Source organism: Elephas maximus, chromosome 22, assembly GCF_024166365.1.
Source record: "Elephas maximus indicus isolate mEleMax1 chromosome 22, mEleMax1 primary haplotype, whole genome shotgun sequence".
NCBI classification, from domain to species: domain Eukaryota; kingdom Metazoa; phylum Chordata; class Mammalia; order Proboscidea; family Elephantidae; genus Elephas; species Elephas maximus.
The window spans coordinates 19,771,231-19,793,517 of NC_064840.1; the positions used below are offsets into that span (position 1 = coordinate 19,771,231).

Below are 22,287 nucleotides of genomic sequence, written 5' to 3' on the forward strand. Positions count from 1 at the left end.
TCAGTCCCTGGAGAAAGATGTCATGCTTGGTAAGGTAGAGGGTCAGCGAAAAAGAGGAAGGCCCTTGACAAGATGGATTGACAGGGGCAGCAACGGTGGGCTCAAGCATAACAATGATTGTGAGGATGGCGCAGGCCAGGCAGTGTTTTGTTGTGTTGTACATAGTGTCGCTGTGAGCAGGAACTGACTACACAGCACCTAACAACAACAACAACAACAACAGTAACTAGTAAAGAATGTACCTTGAGCATTATGCTCTCCTAAGAACTGTCTATATGGGATCAAACTAACAACAGCAACTCGAAAGATTAGATAGGATCCTTAGGGGGCAGTGAGTTTATGTTAATGAGGGAGGAACAACTCCGAAAAGGAGGGTGAGAATGGTTGCACAACTCAAAGAATGTAATCAGCGTCACTGAATTGTACATGTAGAAACTGTTGACTTGGTATGTTTTGCCATATATTTTCTCAATAACAAAATAAATTCAAAAAAACCAAAGCCTAGCCCATAAAACAGACGAAAAAGGGAGCTGCTGTGGAGAAGGGAGGGTAGGGTGGTCGAGGCACTGCTTCGCATGCCATTTCCATTCCCCCACCCTGAGATTGCAGACTAGGAAGGCAAGGCTTAGAATGGTGAAGACCCTTGTCCAGAGTGACGCAGGAACAGAGCTGGGAGATGAATCAGGCCTGTTTGACTCCAGATCCCAGCCCCACACATGGTGGAAGGGATACCTTGATAGTTGCCTTTGAGTTGCCTCCTACCCACGGCGACCCCATGCACAGGGGAACTAAACGCTGTCAGTCTCCCCCTTCCCCATGTGGGCCACTTGTACCATAGGGTTTTCATTGGCTGATTTTCAGATGTAGATTGGCAGGCCTTTGTTCCTAGCCTCTCTTAGTCTGGAAGCTCTGCTGGCATCTGTTCAGCATCATAACAACTGCAAGTCTCCACTGACAGAGGCGCGGTGGCCGTGCATGAGGTACCCTGACCAGGAATCGAACCCGGTCTCCTGCATGGAAGGCGCGAATTCTACCACTGAACCACGACTGCCCCCGCAGAAGGAATACGTCGGCCCCACCAATGGGCTTCCCACTTTGCTCCCAGCACAGCTGCTCCTGCCTCAGCTGCACCACCAGCCTTCCTCTTTCCTTCCCATCCTCTTGATACTGCAAGGCTGCCTTCCAAATGTCTGCAGGAACCCCCTGGAGGCTGGGAAAGGAAGAAACAGCAGCGGCGGGAAAGCCAGGGTCCTTGGTGTGGGGGGAACCTTCACGTGTATGTTATCTTTCCCCATCTCATTCCCCTCTGAGAACCTCTTTCAACCTTGGGGTTGCCTCACAGCTCACCTGTAAGTGCAGCCACTTCCCCAGACCAAATTGGAGGAATGTTCTGGACTCCCCAGCCAGCCGGTATTAGGACAGCAATGGGGTCTGTCTTATCTCAGCCCACCTGCTGACCCCTCCACACCTTTTGTATTGGAATCTTGCCATCCCTCCCCTGGGCCAGGGGTTCCCAAACTTGTTAAAAATTCAGACTCGCCGTAGCCTGACCTCAGTCCTCCGGATGCAGAATTGTTCAGGCAGGGGACTGGATGACCAGATTTTTAAGATCAAAGGCCCTGGGGTTTTCTGATGACCAGCGGGTTTGACCATATTTCCATGGCTCACCTGACAATTCTCTGCAATGATGTGGGGGATGGGCCCAAGCATCAGGCTGTTAGATTCAAGATGCTTCCACCTGTGGGGGCAGCGTTCCCAGCATGCCAGGCGCTCAGGAACAGGAAGCAGAGAGGCCTTAAACGTTCCTCCGAGCATCCCAGAGGTGAGCTGAGTTGTCCTGCCTCCCCTGGTGCTGGGAGGGCTGAGCTGGAGGGTAAGGTTCTCATAGTCTCCACGGACAAGGCCCCTGCATGTGGATTTGAGGCCCTGCCTGGCCTCCTGTGTCTGTGGTTGCAGAGGAAGTGGGCCATGTTTCCACCTTGGGTTTGGTCTTCGTCTTGATACCCCGTGGGCTTGAGGAGCTGAGGCTCCAGAGATTGAAGGTCTTGCCTCCTCGTGGACAGGAAGGGTAGCGTCAGCACTGCCAGCATTGCCCAAGGAAGGCAGTGCCTGGTTCGGTCACCTCCACTCCTACTTTGCTCAAGTCTCTTTCCCCAAGTCCCCACCACCTGCCCTTCAGCAACCCACACCTGAGCAGGGTTGGGGGTGGGGCTGTAGGGCCTGCAGTTGTTGTTGTTAATTGACATCGACTCACGGTGATCCCATGTGACAGAGTAGAACTGCTCCAAAAGGTTTTCTTGGCTGTAATCTTTATGGAAGCAAATCACTGGGCCTTTCTTTCGCGGTGCCGTTGGGTGGGTTCAAAGCACTAACCCTTAGATTAGCAGCTAATCGCAAACCACTTGTGCCACCAGGGACTTGCAGACCTGGACTCAAATCCTAGCTGATTAACCTTGGAGAGTTTTCTCTCCTGTTTAAACTAGCAAGCAGACAGGGTGTGCTGAGCCCTCTGAGACGTGATAAAAGCCTGGGGGAAGCACAGTGTCATTTGCATCCTGTCTCTGCTGCTTCTGAATCCTGTGTAAGCCATTTAGCCTCTCTGAGCCTCAGTTTCCTTCTCTGTAAAATGGGGATGTATTTATTTTCTCTTGCCGCTGTAACGATTGCCATAAATATGGTGGTTTAGAGCAACACAAATGTATTATCTTGCGGTCAGAAGTCAGACATGAGCCTCACCGGGCTGAAATCAAGGTGTCAGCAGGGCTGCGTTCCTTCTGGAGATTCCAGGGGAGAATCTGCTTCTTTTTTTTTTGCTTTTCCAGTTGCTAGAGGCTGTTGTGTTCCTTGACTCATAGCCCTTTTCTCCATCTTCAAAGTCAGCAGCTTAGCACCTTCCAATCTCTCTGACTGTACCCCCTTGCCGCCCTCTTTTACTTATGAGGACCCTTGTGATTACACCAGGAACCCTGGTGGCGCAGTGGTTAAGTGTTTGACTATTAGCTGAGAGGTCGGTGTTTCGAACCCACCAGCTGCTCTGTGGGAGAAAGACATGGCCGTCTGCTTCCATAAAGATTATAACCTTAGAAACTCTATGGGGCAGTTCTACTCTGTCCCATGGAGTTGCTACGAGTCAGAATCAACTCGATGGCAATTGGTTGTGATTAAATGGTGCCCACCTGGATAATCACCCTTAATAGCAAGCTTAATTCCCCCTTGCAACGTAACATACTCAAGGGGTTCTGGGGATTAGAATGTAGACATCTCAGGAAGCCATGATTCTGCCTACAACCAAAACCAAGCCCACTGTTATCAAGTCAATTCCGACTCATGGCGACCCCATGTGTTACAGAGTAGAACTGCTCCATAGAGTTTTCTTGGCTGTAATCTTTACAGAAGCAGATTGCCTGGCCTTTCTTCCATGGTGCTGCTGGGTGGGTTCAAACCTCTAACCTTTGGGTTAGTTATTGAGTGCAAACCACTTGCACGATCAGGGTCCTTCTGCCTGCCACAGGGGATGATAACAGCTTTACCCCAGGGGGACCAGGGAGGAATAAATGAGATAAACAGTGTCACTGTGCGTATGGTGTAAGCGTCCTATGCGTGTTAGTGAGGGCTATTATTGTTATTGTTAAAATGTGAAAGATTTCTCATCCAGCAGGAAGAAAAGTTGTAGGACCACAATCTCTGAGCCTCAGTTTTCTCATCTGTAAAATGGGCCCCTCGCACAGATTGTGCAGGGTTGCTGTGTGGTTTCATGGAGTTGATGTACAGTGAGGGTTTAAACCCACGTGGCATACAGCAGGTGCTCAATGGTGGCTGTTTGTGTTTTTCCCCTAACTTGAGTTCACCAGCTCCAGAGAGAACCTTGATTCAGCCTGCAGCCCTTGCTGTGAACAGGGCTCTTGTCTAGCTTACGTCTTTGTGATCTTGGCATATTGGCCTTGACTCTGTGTGTACTGGCCAGTACTTGCCCGTGGTAAGGAACTCAAGGGAGCTCCCCAGCCCTCTCCATGGGGTAACCCTGGTGGCTCAGGCTTCATGCTCCAGTTCAGCACCCCAGGAGAAGGGGGGGTGCCACTGTCCCACAGGTCCTGCCAATTCCCCACGGGAAGCTTATGGGCTATGACCAACATAGCTGGGGTCACTCGCCTGCTGTCAGTCATTGCTGGGGGAAGTTGGTGCAGAGATGCTCTTGGTGCCCAGGCCAGGGTCACAGGTCCACCCCAGAGTCATGGAGGTGTTACAGGTGCTGTGCAGAGAAAGAGCCCAGGGCCACTGCAGGCACCCCTGTGCTGCCAGCCCGCCTGCTGGGTCTGCACTGAGGTGGGCCCAGCTCAGGACTTCCCAACACCACCCTGCCCCATCAGCCCACACGCTTCAGGACCCTAATCATCACGTGAATGTGTGCGTGCTTGCACGTGCACACGCACGCCTAATCTCCCTGGTGAGGTCACAAGCCACTTCCTGGATGGGCTTTAGACTTAAAATCTCAATCCATACGCTTGTAGTGAGTTTAATAAAAAAAAAAAAAAAAAAAGAGAGTTTAATAGGGCCCCCCAAAATCCGTGTCACCCAGAACCTCAGAATGTGACCTTATTTAGAAACAGGGTCTTTGCAGTTGGAATTAGTTAAAGATCTTAGAGACGAAACCACACTAGTTGGAGTAGGTCCTAGATCCAATGATGGAAACAAAAAACCCACTGCCGTCAATTCCAACACATACAGGACAGAGTAGAACTGCCCCATAGGGTTTCCAATGCTGTAAATCTTTATGGAAGCAGACTGCCACATCTTTCTCCTGCGGAGCAGCTGGTGGGTTTGAAGCACTGACCTTTTGGTTAGCAGCCAAGCACTTTAACCATCATGCCACCAGGGCTCCTACGACAGTGTCCTTATAAGAGACAGAAAAGGAGAATGCCCTCTGAAGATGGTGGCAGAGAGTGATATGTATATAAGCCAAGAAACACCAAGGATTGCTGCAGTCCCCCAGAAGCTAGGAGAGAGGCGTGGAGCAGATTCGCCCTCAGAGCCCCAAGAAGGAACTGACTCTTTCGACACCTTGATTTTAGACTTCGGACCTCCAGAATTGTAAGAGAATAAATTTCTGTAGTTTTAAGCCACTAAGTTTGTAGTAATTTGTTATGGCAGCTACAGGAAGCTAATACAAGACCCTTCTGCTGTTATCTTCGGTGGCAAGTTGCCTGCTTTACTCCTCTGGGCCTCAATTTCTTCATCTGTAAAATGGGTTTCATAATTAATAAGCCACACCTCACAGGGTGTTGTGATGACTGAATAAGCTAATTTACAGCAGGGCCTAGTACATGGTTGTTTTTAGTTGCTGTCAAGTCAATTCTGATTCATGGTGACCCCTCGTAGGGTGGAGCACAGTAGAACTGCTCCATGGGGTTTTCAAGGCTGTGGCCTTTTGGAAGCAGATTGCCAGGCCTGTCTTCCGAGGTGCCTCTCGGTGGGTTCGAATTGCCAACCTTTTGGCTGTAGTCGAGCGCTTACCTCTCTGTGCCACCCAGGGTGTGACTCCTCCCGCCTCATTGTCTTCTCTGACATCGGGTAGCACAGGGTATTGCTGAGCTCCGGCTCAGGGAGAGTCTGGCACACAGATTCAGTCCTGCCCTTCCTGATTACTGAGCAGCCTTCCCAGCCTCTCTGAGCCTCAGTTTTCTGAGCCCCTACCTGAGATAAAACCGTGTGAAGCACCTGGTGCCAAGGAACAGGAAATGTGGCTGTTGCCATTTTATTGATAATGACAGACTCCCCCCAGTTTCTGGTGTGGTGGCACCTTGGCATTGGAAGACCTGGGTTCAGTGTGGCTGTGGTGGCATCTCTCGGGGCCTCAGGCCCTCCCCCCCCGTTAATGGGGCATCTCACCCGTGAGGGCTGAGAGAGTGGCGTCCTCCTGTACACACCTTTATACCCCTCCAGAGCCACAGAGCTGCCTTCCAGCCCTTATTGAAGGGGATAGTCACTCAGCACTGAGCTTACAGTCTTGGCGGCACCCGGACAGGGGGTCTTTATTATAGCAATTTAAGCATCTTTTTTTTTTTTTTTTTTTAACTCATCGGGGCCATGTCACACACAGCAGCTCAGCAGTGCTGGTCAGATGGGCAGCGCCAGGCTGTTTCTAAAGTTCTCAGTGGAATGTCCCAAACTGTTGTAGTTGTTTTTGGTTGCCATCAAGTCGGTCCCGATTTATGGCAACCCCATGTGTTACAGAGGAGAAGTGCTCCATGGGGTTTTCTTGGCTGTTATCTTCATGGAAGCGGTTTGCCAGGCCTTCCTTCTGCAGTGCCACTGGGTGGATTTGAACCTCCAACCTTTGGGTTCGCAGCTGATTGCAAACCACTTGTGCCATCCAGGCTTCTGTCCCAGAACTAAGAAGGACTTAAAGATGGTCCTTTGAGACAGGGCTGAATGCCAAACCTCCCAGACAATAGGCTGAGCTGTTGATTAGCCAGAAAATTCTGGCTCTAGGGTTCAGGAAACACTCAGAAACAGGAGCCGAACATCCAGTTGGCCATGGTGGCACAGCTGATGCTGTGGTTTCTGTCTCAGCTTCGCTGGAAGGTCTTTTGTTACCTTCTCTCTTCCCCAACCTATCACCCAGCTAGCTCCCCACTAACCCAACTGTCTGCAGAATCTGCCCTTTGAAGAATCAGTAATTGGCAATGAGAGAAGAAGAAACGTAAAATTGTCAGTAGGGCAAAGAAATAGGCAAACAAGCGCCATACATCTCCGTTCCGCCAGCCCCCCACTTTCGAGGCGGCCAAGTTTAACATGGTTCACAGTTTACTTCCTTCCATAGCAGTGTCTTAAATTCCAGTACAAAAACCTCCCCCACCCCCGCCCCTCTCGCTCCCACCCCAATTTGCTCTAGAAAGTCCCGAGCCCCGAAACTCATGCACCTCCCGTTAGGTGCCCATGGAATGGGTTTTGAATCCTGACTCTACAGTTAGAAAAAAAGATACCCGGTCTCTAGTATTTAAAGATAGGATGCTTCAAGGTATCAAAAGTGTATGTTTGTTCTAAAAACAATCCCAAGGCTATAAAGGGCTAAAAGCCAGTTAGAGATGCGACTCACTAGTAATTGAGGAGTTAGGGTTGCCAGGGTGGGGTGAGGGACAGTGAAGTCTTTTTTCAGGGGCCTTGAGCTGGGCTTGCAGAGGTGGTGTGGATGGGCCACAATAAATATAAATAAATTTACAAACAATAACAATGCCGGGCATGACCCAGGGGCCTACTCTACAAAAGTCTAACATACTACCAGTTAGCCAGTTGCTATTGATTTGCCACCTATTCGTAGTGACCCTGTGTGTGTCAGAGTAGAACTGTGCTCTATAGGGTTTTCAGTGGCTGACTTTTCAGAAGTAGATCTCCAGGCCTTTGTTCCAAGGCACCTCTGGGTGGGCTCGAACCACCAACTTTCCTGTTAGCAGCCGAGCATGTTAAGCAGTTGCACTGCCCAGAGAAATGAGGCTGGACGTTGACTGGGCAGGTGTCCTTTGCAGAGCTCAGTCTGTTCCATCCAAGAGATGGTCAGCAGTTCTACGTTCTCCTTCCGCCCTCAAGGCCTGGCCGCTGGAGGCTTGAGGCAGATGTTTTATTCGGTTCACCCCAACTCCCAAGACAATAAATTAAAGGACCTTCCAGGTATTTCCATGGCTCATGCCAGTGTGTCCTAGAGTGGGCTGCAGGTGGTCAGAGTGCCCAGTGGGAACCAGTTTAGAGAAACTTCATCTCTCAATTCTTGGGGGGCTTGGAGGAGTGTCATGAGCAGGGAGAAGCCCTGCTTGCCGTCCTTACTCCTCTTAGTCTAACTTGGGAGGGCCCAGAGGGTTCCTGTGGGGGGATGTAAGGGTGGTGGGGGTACCCAGAGGAACAGCTATCTGGCCCAGCCAGCAGTGTCGCTAGGCTCAGGAAGGGCCTATGGGAGTGTGAGCGGGCCTCCCTTCTCAGAATACTTTGCTCTGGTCACTTCTTTGCCAGGGTCTGCCCCTGGGGGATCTGGGGCCAGGGGGCACCTCAGCTCACAGCAGGGCTATGGGCTTGTTCCCCGGGGCACCCAGGTATGGAGAGGAGGAGGCGGTGGCAGAGGTGGCCACACTGTCCGGGGTGGAGTACGTGGCATACAGGCCTGTCACCTGCAAGTCTGAGAAGGACTGGTTGTTGCCGCCAGAGACGGGGGTCAGGCCCGGGCCCCCCAGGTCACAGTCAAGTGGGGAGTCTCCGAAGGCCCCCAGCGCATCCAGGCTGAAGCCCTCGTCCTTCATCTCCTCCCAGAGGTTCCCTTTCAAAGACAAAAGCATCTGAGTGAACCGGCTGCATGTCAAACAAACCTGAGTTCGAATGCTGGTCTAAGAGAGGAGGCAAAGACCATGTACAGGGTTCAAGGTTATTACTGCAGGAAGAGCGTGGAGGAGCCAGACAAGAGTTCCAGCCCCGCCCTCCCCTTCACCTGTGGGCCCTGGGGAAAGTCACTTTCGTCTCTGAGCCTCAGTTTCTTGGACTAAAATGGGTATGATCAGAGAACCCACCATGTAGGGCTGGCAAGGGTTAAACAAGATGCCATGTGAAAAGCACAGAGCCCTCGTTACGGGACCAGCATGGGCAGAGCTAGGGGAGCAACCAAGGTCCTCCCTTTCCTCAGCACATCTTAACTCTACAATAATCCTGGGAGAGAGGCAGGGAGGCTGGAATGTACCCATTTCACAGCTGTAACCACCTGCCAACCTGTCCATTTCTCTCCTAGATACAGAGCTCCTTGAGGGCCATGGCTAGCACACAGTAGGTGTGCAAATGTTATTGAAAGGCTGGGTCATGAGCCTTCCCTGAACTTTCCTTGTTCATGCATTCATCCATCTGTCCAGTCAGTCATTCATTCATCTCCTATTTATTGAGGATGACCTTGCTGCCAGCAGAGGGCCAGGACGATAACCAGACATGAAGTCAGCACATGGGCGTGGAAGCAGTTAATGATTAAACGTTTGTTGTTCTTGTGAGTTGCCACTGAGTCGCTCCCAAATCGTGGTGACCTTGGACAATGGAGCAAAACACTGCCTGGTCCTGCACCATCGCCATGATCAGTCACACATCAGACTGTTGTGATCCCTAGGGTTTTCACTGGCTGATTTTCAGAAGTAGATCGCCAGGCCTTTCTTGCTAGTCTGTCTCAGCCTGGCAGCCCCGCTGAACCCTGTTCAGCATCACAGCAACATGCAGGCCTTCACTGACAGATGGGTGGTGGCCACGCCTGAGGTCCACCGGCTGGGAATCAAAGCCGGGTCTCCCGCATGGAAGGTGAGAATTCTACCACTCACCCACCAGTGCCATCTTGATTAAAAGCTTAGGCCTGGACGAACCTGTGTTTAAATCTGGTTCTGCCACTTACTCGCGGGGTGACCCTGGGCCAGTGACTTCTCTTCCTTTTGCCTTAGTTTCCTCGACAGCAGAATGGGTACGTGTGGCCTCTCAGGGCTGTTTTTTTTTTTTTTCTCCTTGCCAGGACTGTTGCAGGGCTGAAAGGAAATGGTGCCTAGAAAGTGCTTGGGAAGGTGCCTCCAAACCCCATTGCCGTTGAGTCATTTCCGACTCATAGCGACCCTATGAGGAAGGTGCCTGGTACATGTAAATACTCATTAAAAAATGTTTGCTGTAACTGGCTCTTATTGGGTAGTCGAGAAATGTTTGTTGAAGAATGGTTGGTGAAATGAGGCTGTGGGGGTAACATGCAGACAGCCCTCCTATCCTTTGCTCCCCATCTTCTTGGCCCCCCTGGTTTCGCCTCTCCCTTCCATTACGATGCCCCCACCCCCCAGCCTCACCCTGCAGAGCGAAGTCCATGATGCTGGGGTCCAGGGTGTCCACCTCAGGGTTCATGTCGGTGGAGATGTTGATGAAGTCCACTGGAGCCCTCCCCATGGCGGGGTGGGGCAGGGGACTGGGGCTGTGGTCCGGCAGGGCGTGCAGGGGTGGGGTCTGGGCTGGGGCGGGGGAGTCTGGAGCCAGATGTGCCTGGGGCTGGGCCTGGTGGTGCAGGGGGACAGACTGCAGGGATAGTGTCATCAGGGGCTGGGGTGGGAGCTGGGAGACAGCCAGGCAGCCGTGGGCCATGGCCACTGTGGCGGAGTGAGTCAACACAGAGGCCTCTGGCTCGCCCAGTTTGCCAGGGCGCCGGCAGCTCTCGGGCCGGTCTGAGATCAGCTTGTCCAGTTCCTCTGCAGGCAAGAGAGAAAGGTCACTCAGAACCCAGCCTGCAGTTAGCAGGCCCCCTCTCAAGCCTGGGTTCATACCCCAGTGTGAGCTGAGCCAGCCTCTGGGACTCTCTGAACCTCAGTCTCCTCATCTGTTTCATGGTGTCATATACAGCACAGGGTGATGGTGGAGATATAATGAAACCACAGATTGTGTAGAGTCTTTGAGGAATGACAGTAGCCATCAGATCATGAAAATGTGGTTGTCATTGTTGGGTGCCATTAGGTAGATTCTGACTGATAGTAACCCCATGTGACACAGTAGCACTGCCCCACAGGGTTTTCTAGGCTGTCATCTCTCTACGGGAGTAGATTGCCAGGTCTTTTCTCCCAAGAGCCGCTGGGTGGCTTCGAACCACTGACCTTGTGCTTAGCAGCTGAGTGCTTAACTGTTACACCACCAGGGCTCCTTAGTTCTCTCATTTGGAGAGTGCCTTATAGGATAGTCCTGTGACCCCAGGAGTTCGTTTGAACCTCATAACAGCCCTGAAAGAGGGAAGTAAATCAGGGATTACAAATCCCATGAGACCGGGGCATATTTATTAACAATGCAAGGGTTCCTAGCTGCTCCCTGCTACTAAAGAGACATTTAGAAGTGTTGCTGGGGGTTAAAATTGGATCCCCACTAATGCTCTTGGATAGAAACAAGTAAAGACTTTGCCCTCAAAAAGTTTATCAGCTTACATTCCCACCGACTGTGACTGAGGATGCATGCCTATTTCTCCACATCCTAGCCCACACTGGGTATTATTATTTTTATTACTTCAAAAACCTCTGCTGATGTGGTAGGAAAGCAAAGTATGGTTGTTTAATTCCCACATCTCTGTGAGAAAGTCGTGATACTAGTGAGATTTAGCAGCTTATCCTGTTTCTGACCGGGCCTCTCAGTTTACCAGTCAGTGGGGAGGGTGAGGCATGTTCCACAGGATGGGGTTTCTCCAGGCACCTGCCTCCCCACCAGTGTGGCTGGGATGTGTCACTGGTTGGGCAAGAGGCAGGCAGAGCCAGGGCTGGGCTGGGAGGTGGGGTGTGTGGGTGTGGGGCGGGAGCGGAGTGTATGGTATGTATGATGGGGGGTATAGAGTGTGGGTGGGGGGTGAGTGTGGGGTGTATGTGTGTGGTGCGTGGGAGTGTATGGAATATTGGGTGGGAGGAATACGGGTTCATTTGGGTGTGTGTGGGGGTGTGTGCAGGGGGTTGTGGGTGTGGAGTGTATGTAGTATGTAGTATGTTGTGGAAACGTATGTGTGGGGTGTATGTGGGAGTGTGAGTAGTGTGTGTTGTGGGGGTGTGTGTGGTACAGATGTGATATGTTGTGAAGGTGTGTGTTTCGGTGTGTGTGTATGTTTGTGTGTGGTGTGTATGGGGATGTGGGTGTGAGTGTGTGTGGTATATTGTGGAGGTGTGTTTGTGGCATGTGTGGATACCTGTGGTGTGTGTGCAGTTTGTGTAGTGTATGCTGTGTGTGTGGGGTGGGGTATGTGTGGGCTGTGTTGTGTGTGGGCTGTATTGTGTGTGCTGTGTGTTGTGTGTGGGGTATGTGTGGTGTGGGGTATGTGAGGTGTGTGGGGCGTGTGTTGTGTGTGCGGTATGTGGAGTGTGTGGAGTGTGTGGTGTGTGTGGCGCGTACAGTGTGTGTGCGTGGCATGTCTGTGCGGTTGTGTGTGGTGTCCATGTGTGTTGGCAGTCTGGGGACCTTACCGGGGTTGGCCATGCTCCGGTGGATGGCTGCGAGGTCCTTCCTTTTCCACTTGTGCATCTCCTCCTCCATCTTGTCGATGCGAGCCAGGTTCAGGGCCCACAGGCAGCCCTTGCGTGAGGAGCCGCTCATCTTGTTCTCCACCTTCTCGAAGCACTTGTTCAGGGACAGGTTGTGCCGCACTGAGTTCTTCCAGCCATCGGGGGCCGTCTGTTGGGGGAGAAATGGGCACTCAGGAGACCCCTTCAGAGAGCTCCCTATAGCCTCCTTCCTCTCCTGGGGGCTTTCAAGCTCAGAGGCCTAGAGGGGTGGGGCAGAAGAGTGGTAGGGGTAAGATGACAGCGTCCAACTGCAGCCTCGAGTTGGAGAGACAAGAAATAGTGGGGACTGTGGAAAATTGGAGGGCACATGCCCTGATTAAAGGAATGGCCACTATTCAGCTCCAGGCAACTCTTACTACTCAGGAACAAGGCCCAGGGCTACCGGATCTTCCACCCTTTCTTTCCTTCTCAGGAAGCCAGTGAGAATGATGCTAATAAATGGATAACTGGGCAGGTATGTTAAATGCAAATCGTATTTAACTGCCCATATTTTATTGGTGGATTACCAGCTAGCGCAGTGCACCTCACACCTTACACACACACGCACACACACAGCATTGTGCTGCAACATATCTGCTGCAGACACTGTCCAGGCCAGGGATCCTGCAGCGTGGTACCCTCTGACCTCACAGAGCACACACCTGCTCCCCTTTTTGCTTTGATGCTAACAAGGAGAACATGACTCATGGCCAACCCTGTGCCAGATCCTTGGCATGCAAAATCCTCACTAACCTTCCCAGGTGGGTAGTATTCTCCCCATTTTCCGGATAAGGATACTGAGACTCAGAGAGGTAAAGTTTGCTGCCAGGTCTATGCTTTTCATCATCATGTACTGAGTCTTTGCTGAATAACTGGGTTGTCCCCTTTGCCCACTGGGGTGCCTGGTGAACTCCTCTTCACCTGTCAGAACCCAACACAAATGTCCCCTTCCCTTTCTGGATGTCTAGGCCCATGTCTCTGTGTGAGTGTACATGTACAAGTGTCCTTACTACCAGGTTTGCATACATAACTGGGGTGGAAGAGGGTGGCCCAGTTTGGCCTGGGCTAGCCCTGGATTCTGGCAGTGCGGGGAGAGCCCAGGGCAGTTCCAGAAACCTTCCCTGGGCCGGGGCACCTCACCTTGAAGTAGGGGAAGTGCTCCTTCATGAAGCTGTAGATCTCACTCACGGGCAGGCTGCCTGTCTTGCTGTTCTTCAGGGCCATGGCGATCAGACAACTGGGGCCAGAGGTGAGGCAGGTGGGCATGGAGGGGTCCCAGGCCACCAGCCCAGGATCCCTTCTGCCAGGAAGCCTGCCCTGATGTACCCCACCTGTACCTGCCCTACACACTCACACAGCATTAGTTCTCGATACCTTTTCACACTCCAAACATCTTTCCCACTCCCTGCCCCCTTCCTTGGCCCTGAGCTCACCTACTAGTATTGATTTGAGAAATCTTGTTTTTTCTTCCTTATCTCCTTCCCAGAATTAATGTCTCTGGGGCTTTAAACCTAGGCTGCTTTCCCCCTCCCTAGACTCCTGTGAGGTACGCATTACTATTGTTATAAATTTTTACATCCGAGGAAACCATAGCTGAGAGGTCAAGCCACTTCCCCAAGGCCACACAGCATGTGAGTGACAGAGCAGGACATTGGTCAGCGTCATGGGTGCTGAATGACCATGTGCTAGTCCTGCCTGAGACCAGGTACCACCTGGTGTTCTCCCCCATACCCTGAAACCTCCCCCTGAGAAGTCTGGGCACCACGCTTAGCTGTCTGAGAGGCCCTAGAGACAGCCCTTACCCTCTGCTCCCTGAGCGCCTGCAGCCCCCCCAGGCCCACCCTGGACCTCACCTGTATGAGTAGATGGGCTTGGGGTAGTGTTTGGGGTGCAGTTCCTGAGACGAGTGCATGGCCACACGGGGCTGGGGGTAGGGAGGCTGCACCCCAAATGGGGAGCCATATAGGCCCGCTGGGGAGCACTTCCCATGGGCAGGGGCAGGGCAGCAGAGAAAGAATGAGAAGGTGAGAGAAAGCATAAGTCAATCACAGTGAGACCCCCCGCCCCCGCTCCTGCCCCAGCCTCAAAAACTGCAAAGCAGCTTCATAACCCCAGGAGACAATCTTGTCCCACCCATGGCAGGAGTTTTGGGGAGACTGAATGAGTAACCCCAAGACATGGGCATAGTACCAAAAAAAAAAAAACCAAACCTGTTGCCGTTGAGTCAATTCTGACTCATAGCGACCCTGTAGGTCAGAGTAGAACTGCCCCATAGAGTTTCCAAGGAGCGCCTAGTGGATTTGAACTGCCAACCTTTTGGTTAGCAGCCGTAGCACTTAACCACTGTGCCACCAGGGTTTCCAGTGGGCATAGTAGGGAATATTCATGTTGTAAACCGAGGCTCAGAGAGGTCCCTGGCTTGCCCAAGCCAGGGGTATCTGCCTTGGAGTCCCGGGCTCCCCGAGCCCGGTACCTGCTGGCCCTGGGGGAGTGGGAACTGCGGCTGGGTGGTGGGCGCATAAAGCTGTGGCTCCTGCTGGCCTGCAGAGGGCTGGCCCCTCACTGGGAATGGGCTTATCTGCCAGGGCAGGGAGAAGAGGAGACAGAGGGTCAGGATGGAAGCAGGTACATTACAGTCCTAGGGGAAAACCCCCTTCCCTCCCCGACCCATGCGGTGATCCTTACACTGGCTTCGTGGCTGGCCAGAGGGCCCAGGCCCAGGATGCCTGGGGGGGCCATGCCAGCTGGCCCATGGAGCAGGGGACCTGAGGTGGCTCCCACATGCAGGTCAGCCACTCCTGCCAAGGCACCTGCAGGAGGGAAGCACAGAGACACTGCCAGGCTGGAGGACTGGTGGCCATGGGCAAGAATAGCCCAGTCCCTGAGTGTTCCCAGAGGATGGGGCCACCCCCCACCCTCAGGACCAGGCGCACAGCAGGTACATGCAAATCACATCCTTGGAATACAGTGGTGAAGGGTGGGGCTCCTACCAGCTGGGTAAACTTGGGCCAGCCTCAGTTTCCCCATCTGTACAATAACAAAAAACAACAACAACAGAAAATCCATACCTATTGCTGTCGAGTCAATTCTGACTCATAGCAACCCTATAGGACAGAGTAGAACTGCCCTACAGAATTTCCAGGGAGCAGCTGGTAGATTCGAACTGCTGACCTTTTGGATAGCAGCCATACCTCTTAACCACTGTGCCACCAGGACTGAATCTGTACAACAGGGCTAATACCTACCTATAAAGTTGTGAGGGTTAAACAAGATATATCTATAGAGTGCTGAGCACATTGTTGGACATAAGATAATATCTCAATAAATATGAGTACAACAATAATAATAATGTAATATCTTGGCTCCTGTCCTTCATGAAGCTAAAACACCAATCCATTGTTCACTCTCTCCTCAAAAACATTCCATGGCTCCCCAGTGCCTCTAGGTTTAGGTCCAAATGTCTTCTTGTTCTTTCTCCTCTTTGCCAAGCCCTACTCCTCTGCCAAGGATTAGCTCAGGGATAGCAGAAGTACCCACCCCTTCCATGTCTGGCCTGTGACAGACATTGCTAATCTATTGAAGATTCTCACTGTACCTGCTTGATTTCAGGCAGCTACCTCCAATCAAGCAAGCTGCAAAATGATCCAGCCCTAGAGCCACCTCTTCCAGGAAGCTTTGCAGATCCCTTAGCTCTCTCCTGAGTTCTGACTGCCATCCGGGATCATCCTTTGTGCCTTGTCATGTCTGCCTTGTCCTTTTTTCTCTGGCCAGTAGATTAGTTCCCTGAAAATCAGGACTACATCTGATATGACTCAGTGCCCCAAATGCCTGGCACAGTGCCAGGTCCTCAGGAGGCTCCCAGCAGAAGCAGTGGAGGAGGAAGAGGCCCTGGGCCACTGGCGTGGCTTCTTTATTTCACAGTTACCATTTATTGAGCACCTACTGTATGTGAGGTGGTTTCCATATGGAATCCTCACAATACCCCTTGAAGGCTCTTCTACTATCCTTTCACTACAGGTAAGGAAACAGCTCAGAGTGGAAGGCACTTGCCCATGTCACACAGCTGTACCCCGAAGCTCCAAACCAGGGGTCAGGCAAACTACAACCAGCAAGCCAAATTTGACCCACGGCTTGTTTTTGTAAATAAAGTTTTATCGGCACACAGCCACGCCCAACCACTTACATATTGTCTATGGCTGCTTTTCTGCTACAATGGTAAAGTCGAGTAATTGTAACAGAGACCATACATACGACCTACAAAGTCTAAAATATTTACTACTTGGCCCTCGATGGAAAAAAGTTTGCCAATGTCTACTATAATGTTTTGGACTTGTCCAAAGAAAGAAATACTCCTAGGCGCTACTTTTTCAACTATTGGTATCGTAAGTATATTGCAGTGATTGGTTTTTTGCTGCTGTTGTTTATTTTCCTTCAATATTTTCTGTCTTTAGGCATCTAATCCATTTGTTACTAATACAACTGATATTTTTTGTTGCCATCAAGTGGGCTCCAATTCATGATGACCTTGTGTATAACAGAACGAAACACTGCCCCATCCTGCGTCATCTTCACGATTGTTGGCATGTTTGAGTCCATTCTTGTGGCTATTGTGTGATGCCTTCCAACCTAGGGGCTCATCTTCTAGCACTATATTGGACGCTATTCTATTGTGATCCATAGGGTTTTAACTGGCTAATTTTTAGGAAGTAGATTGCCAGGCCTTTCTTCCTAGTCTGCCTTAGTCTGGAAACTCACTGAAACCTGTCCACCATGAGTGTCCCTGATAGTATTTAAAATACTGTTGACATAGCTTCTAGTATCACAGCAACAAAGAAGCCACCACAGTACAACAAACTGACAGGTAGTGGATGACTGCAACTAGCTGCCATTATTGAGCATCCACTATGTGCCAGGCCCTGTACTCAGCCCTTTCCCTGCTTCATCTCTCTAATCTCCTGGATCAGGGGTCAGCATTCTTCTATAATGTGCAGGTAGTAAATATTTTGAAGTCCCAGGATGGCGCAAACAATTAAGCACTTGAATACTAACCAAAAGTTTGGCAGTTTGAACCCAGCCAGGGGTGCCTTGGAAGACAGGCCTGACACAATCTGCTTCCAAAAGGTCACAGTCTTGAAAACCCTATGGAGCAGTTCTACTCTGTACATGTGGGGTCGCCATGAGTTGGAATCGACTTGACATCAACTAAGAGCAAGTAAATAATTTAGGTTTGCCAATCACAAATGGCCTCTGTCCCATATTCTTGTCTTTTTAAAAAACTTTTTTTCCCTTTTTTTTTTCACAATTCTTCAAAGATGCAAAAACCATTCTTAACTCAAAGGCGGTACAAGAACAGGCCCCAGACTGGATTTGGCCTGGGGGCTGTAGTTTGCTGACTATCCTCGTTGTTCAAGATGCACCAGGGTAGGGGCAAGTCTGTCTTTGTTCGTCATTGAAACCTCACCACTCACAGGGCCCAGCAGACTGTAAATTAGGAAATGAATGAACCACTCTGCTCTGAGGAAGGTAGAATGAGTCACGTTGTACAGGTTCAGAAATAAAGGCCCAGAGAGGGGGAGTGATCTGTCCAGGGCCACACAGCAGATGGGGGCAGCACTGTGAGTTGAAGCCACCATATGCGCCACCCCCCCCAACCCACACCCCATCCCGCCTTGCCCCTGAACCTACCTGCGTGCGGCTGTGGCGCACTGGGGCCACCCAGATCCACACGGCCACTCGCCATCTGCTGCAACCGTGGTACGTCCACGGCCGTGAGCCACGACAGCGACTGCAGGTCCCCAGGAAGGTCATCATCGCTGGCGGTGGCCAGGAGCCTGAAGGGAGGGGCAGGGAGCAAGAGCCGGCTCCGGGGCGCTCCCCTAAGTCTGAAATCATCCCCTTAGCGCCTCACCTTCCCAAGCCTCCCTCCCTGGCTCCGCAACCTCCCCCTCCCCAGGGCCGCCAGGGGGATCTGGTCCTAGGACCCCCCCCTTTGGCAGCCAGATGGCATATCCTCAGATCAACCCACCCTCTCTTATTTAACACACGTTACTTAGCACCTGTTACTCCTGTTAGTTGTCCTTGAATCCATTCCATCTCATGGCGACCCCAGGTGTGCAGAGTAGAACTGTGCTCCACAGGGTTTTCAAGGCTGTGACCTCTGAGAAGCAGATCTCCAGGCCTGTCTTCCAAGGTGCCTCTGAGTGGGTTTGAACCACCAACTTTTCGGCTAGTAGTCGAGCTCTTACCCACTTATACCACCACCACAATAATAACACACACAATGGTTGCTGAGTGCTGACAATGTGCCAGGTAGCCTGTCAAGTCCTTCACAGGGATTGACCCATGTGACACTCCCAGTCACCCTATGTTGTTGTGGGTAGCTGCTGTTGAGTTGGCCCCTGGCTCATGACGACCCCAGGCAAACGGGATTAGACCGCTGTGATCCATCAGGCTTTCATTGGCTGATTTTCGTAAGTAGATCAGGCCTTTCTTCCTAGTTCGTCTTAGCCTGGAAGCTTCGCTGCAGCCTGTTCAGCATCACAGCAACATGCAAGCCACCACTGTGGTGGCCACACATGAGGTACCCTGGCTGGGAATCGAACCCAGGTCTCCCATGTGGAAGGCCAGAATTCTACCACTGAACTACTGACTCTGTGAGGCAGATAATAATGTTATTCCCATTTTACAGATGGGAAAGCTGAGACTCAGTAAGCTTGCGTAGGAGCTGTGTGGGCCATGAGAGGAGGATCTGACCTGAGCCTGTGGCCAGGGTCCCTCTCCCCATGGCAGAACCAGGGCCACTACCACAGGACCCAGGCTGCCACACCTTGGCCCACATGGATGGCGTGGGGTTTGAAGAGCAGCCTGTGAGTGGCAGCGTCACATGCTGACCCTGCATGGGGTCCTGAGTGCCTGCTACAGCCAGGCCTGGGGCTCAGGGCTCAATGGTCATGTTCTTATTCAGCCCCACAGCAGCCCTGTGAGGTAGGCTCTGTCCATGTTCCTCTTTTACAGATGAGGAAACTGAGGCTCAGAGCACCAAATCATTTGCCCAAGGTCACACGGAACAGTAAGCAGTGGGACTAGAACCCAGGCAACATGGTCCGGAATACTGGCTCCTTGCTGTGACCCCAGACAGCCCCTAGAGGCTTTGGTTAAGCCCCACGCCCACCACTCCTCAACAGATTCAGGAGCAAATAAAACGCTTTTCACAGAAGGAAAAAGGCTGCCCACTGAGGATACCTAACAGGGCTAACCAGAACTCTCTGGGGCCCCTGAAGTCATGTTGGGCCATGTGGCTCAAAGGCCCCTGGGCATCACATCAGAATCTTGTCCACATCACAACGTGGGTACATGCTGGGGGCTTAGGAAGCCATGCCAGACTGCCACATCTGCCGCCCCGACTGCCAGGGCCTTTCTACTTGTTGCCAAGAAGACCTGGTGCAAATTCTAAGTTCCAAGTTGAAAATTGAGTGTCTCAGGGCCTCACAGAGAGGGAGGGTGTGTGTAAGACTTACTTTGGACATGTTATCAGGAGGGACCAGTCCCTGGAGAAGGATATCATGCTAGGTAAAGTGTCAGTGAAAGAGAGGAAGACCCTCAATGAGATGGATTGACACAGTGGCTGCAACGATGGGCTCCAATGTAGCAACCATCGTGAGGATGGCCCAGGACCAGGGGGTGATTTTGTTCTGTTATACACGGGGTCGCCATGAGTTGGAGCTGGTTTAAAGGCACCTGATCACAGCATCAACTTTTCTTGTGCGTGTCACTGGCACCCAGCCTGAGACTTTAACCTCTGTCCCTCCATTTTCTTGGCCACCTCTTTTCTCTCCCCCTTCCTCTTCGTCTCTCCTTCCTTCCCCTGCTCCATCTCTCTCGCTTGGTCTTTCCTTGTGTTTTAAGGCCACAATTAGTGTTGCCATGGCTACTGCTGCTCAGTTGTCACCAGGCCTGGGCCCTCAGCCCCCAGAGGCTGGCATCAGGTGACCACCCTGCTGCCCTGGCGATTGGCTGCCTCGTAGGAAAACAGGGTCTGGAAGTGATTTGAAAACTTGGCCGGCCCGTGTCGCTGGCAGCAGTTGGCCCGGCTGGTGTCCCCTGGTGGCCCATTGTATGACAAACGACTGTTGCCCCATGGCACGTGGCCCCCATTGTCCTGGTGTCTTGGTGCAATTGTTTCTGCTGCCCCCCTGGCTGTCGCCCCCTCCAGCCCACTGGTAACTCATCTGGCCAAGTGACAGCCGTGGCCCTGGCCTGGGCGATGCCATCTGTCCTCCCGGGCCCGTGGAGACCACGGGGTGGGGCAGAAGAGCAGGGCCTGGTGGGCCACCCGCTGTTGGGAGTACCCAACCCGTCCCCACCCCTCCTCAGCCCATGTCTGGCTGGGGCTGGGCCACTCACACACCCAGTGGCTAGCCAGCCAACCTCCAGTATCTGGCAGTGCAAGTCCCACTCCTGCTCAGTAACCTGCTGTAGCTCCCCACTGCCCTCGCTGCTCTGCCTGGTGCTGGGGGCAGCAGGGAAAAAAGTGGAGGTCAGTTCCTGATGGCAGGTTTCTCCAGGTGGGGGCCCCCCCAGAGCACCTGAGTGAGGGGGCTTATAAGCAAACCAGGTTCCTGGGTGCCCCCCAAACCCCTGGAGGCTGGCTGGTGGTGGGTAAATCTGATAGGTAGTACCTCTTAACTAAGAGCTTGTACCCTGGTCCCAGCCAGACCTGGCCTCCCTTGGGCATGTGACTTGTAAGCAAGTAACTTAACCTTTCTGAACCTCAGTTTTTCATCCATGAATTGGGGATAATAGTTGTTGTGAGCTGCCATCAGGTCAGCCCCGACTCATGGCCACACCATGCACATTAGAACAGAACACTGCCTGGTCCTGCGCCACCTCCATGATTGGTTGCAGGTCGGACTGTTGTGACCCATAGGGTTTCCTTTAGCTGATTTTCAGAAGCAGATCCCCAGGCCTTTCTTCCTAGTCCATCTTAGTCTGAAAGCTCTATTGAAACCTCTTCAGCATCACAGCAATGTGTGAACCTCCACAGACAGATGGGTGGTGGCTGCACGTGAGGTGCACTGGCCAGGGATCAAACCTGGGTCTCCTGCATGGAAGGCGACGTTGAGTAGCTCCCATCATACGGGACATTGTGAGAATTAAAGGTGGTATTGCATGTAAAGCACTTGGTGCAGCGTCTGGCTCAGAGTAAAACATAATGTGAATATTTAACTGCTGCTGATATTAATACCAATATAACCAGGTCCCAGGGAACTGGGAGTCCCCAGAAGCCGTGGGCTTTGGAGTCAGACAGACCTGCCACTACTACTACTATTGTTGGGTGCCATCGAGTCTACCCCAGCTCATAGCAACACCATGTGACAGAGTAGAACTGCCCCATAGGGTTTTCTGGGCTGTAATCTTTACAGAAGCAGATTGCCAGGTCTTTCTCCTGCAGGGTCACTGGGTGGGTTCGAACCACCAACCCTTCAGTTAGCAGCTGAGTGCTTAACCACTGCACCACCAGGGCTTCTGCTTGCATTTATTGAGCACTTTCTGTATGCCAGACCCTGGCTACATACCATCCCCATTTTAGAGCTGGACGAACTGAGGCTGGGCAGTCCCTGCAATGTGCTGAGCCTTGGTTTCTCCATCAAGGAAGGATTCTGTGAGATGAGGCAGGTACAGTGCTCCACACTCAGGCTGAGTAAATGGTGCCATCGTCACTGTTCTGTTCTTTCTCTTCCTGCTGTCTGTTGGCCCCCACCTGGCTCCCACTCCCCAGCCACGTGAGGGCCGCAACCTCCCAAGCCCACCCCAGCCAGCACTGCCCTGGTGCATGCCTTGCTGGCCCCCCTCAGGCCTTTGCAGCTCTGCTTCCCCCGCCCCGTGCCCTTTAGGCTTTTGTTCCCCCAACCTGCACCGTGCCTATCCCTGGACGTTCACTTCAAACCCCATCTTCTGGCCTCTTAACACCGGAAGTCCCCTCAAACATCTCCTCCCCCAGCCCCTTGTTTTACCCATGGGGAAACTGAGGCTTAGAGAGGGGAAGCAGTTCGCTCCCAATCTCAGAGCCTCAGAAGGACCGGGGCGGGGCCAGGGGCTGCTGGCTCCCCATGGGGGCTTCTTCCACCCCGAGAGTGATGCCTCCTCCAGGAAGCCTTTGCCACCCAGACCTCCTCTGTTCCCCCAGCCTCTCAGGGTCTGCACTGCCCATCTCTCCGCTTTTACCCTCTCTGAGGGTTGCCCC

General features: G+C 52.3%; 1 protein-coding gene across 1 annotated transcript in view; it reads right to left on the bottom strand.

The window, feature by feature from the left end:
- Positions 1 to 8,042: 8,042 nt before the first annotated feature.
- The window catches only part of FOXN4 (forkhead box N4), a 29,653-nt gene continuing 15,408 nt past the window's right edge, over positions 8,043 to 22,287 (bottom strand). Inside the window, exons 3-10 of the mRNA XM_049866495.1 lie at positions 17,730 to 17,875; positions 14,730 to 14,854; positions 14,518 to 14,622; positions 13,898 to 14,025; positions 13,185 to 13,281; positions 11,967 to 12,174; positions 9,837 to 10,229; positions 8,043 to 8,302 (exon numbers count right to left, since the gene is read on the bottom strand). Of these exons, the coding sequence (XP_049722452.1) occupies positions 8,043 to 8,302; positions 9,837 to 10,229; positions 11,967 to 12,174; positions 13,185 to 13,281; positions 13,898 to 14,025; positions 14,518 to 14,622; positions 14,730 to 14,854; positions 17,730 to 17,875 (1,462 nt within the window). The remainder of the gene's footprint in view (positions 8,303 to 9,836; positions 10,230 to 11,966; positions 12,175 to 13,184; positions 13,282 to 13,897; positions 14,026 to 14,517; positions 14,623 to 14,729; positions 14,855 to 17,729; positions 17,876 to 22,287) is intronic.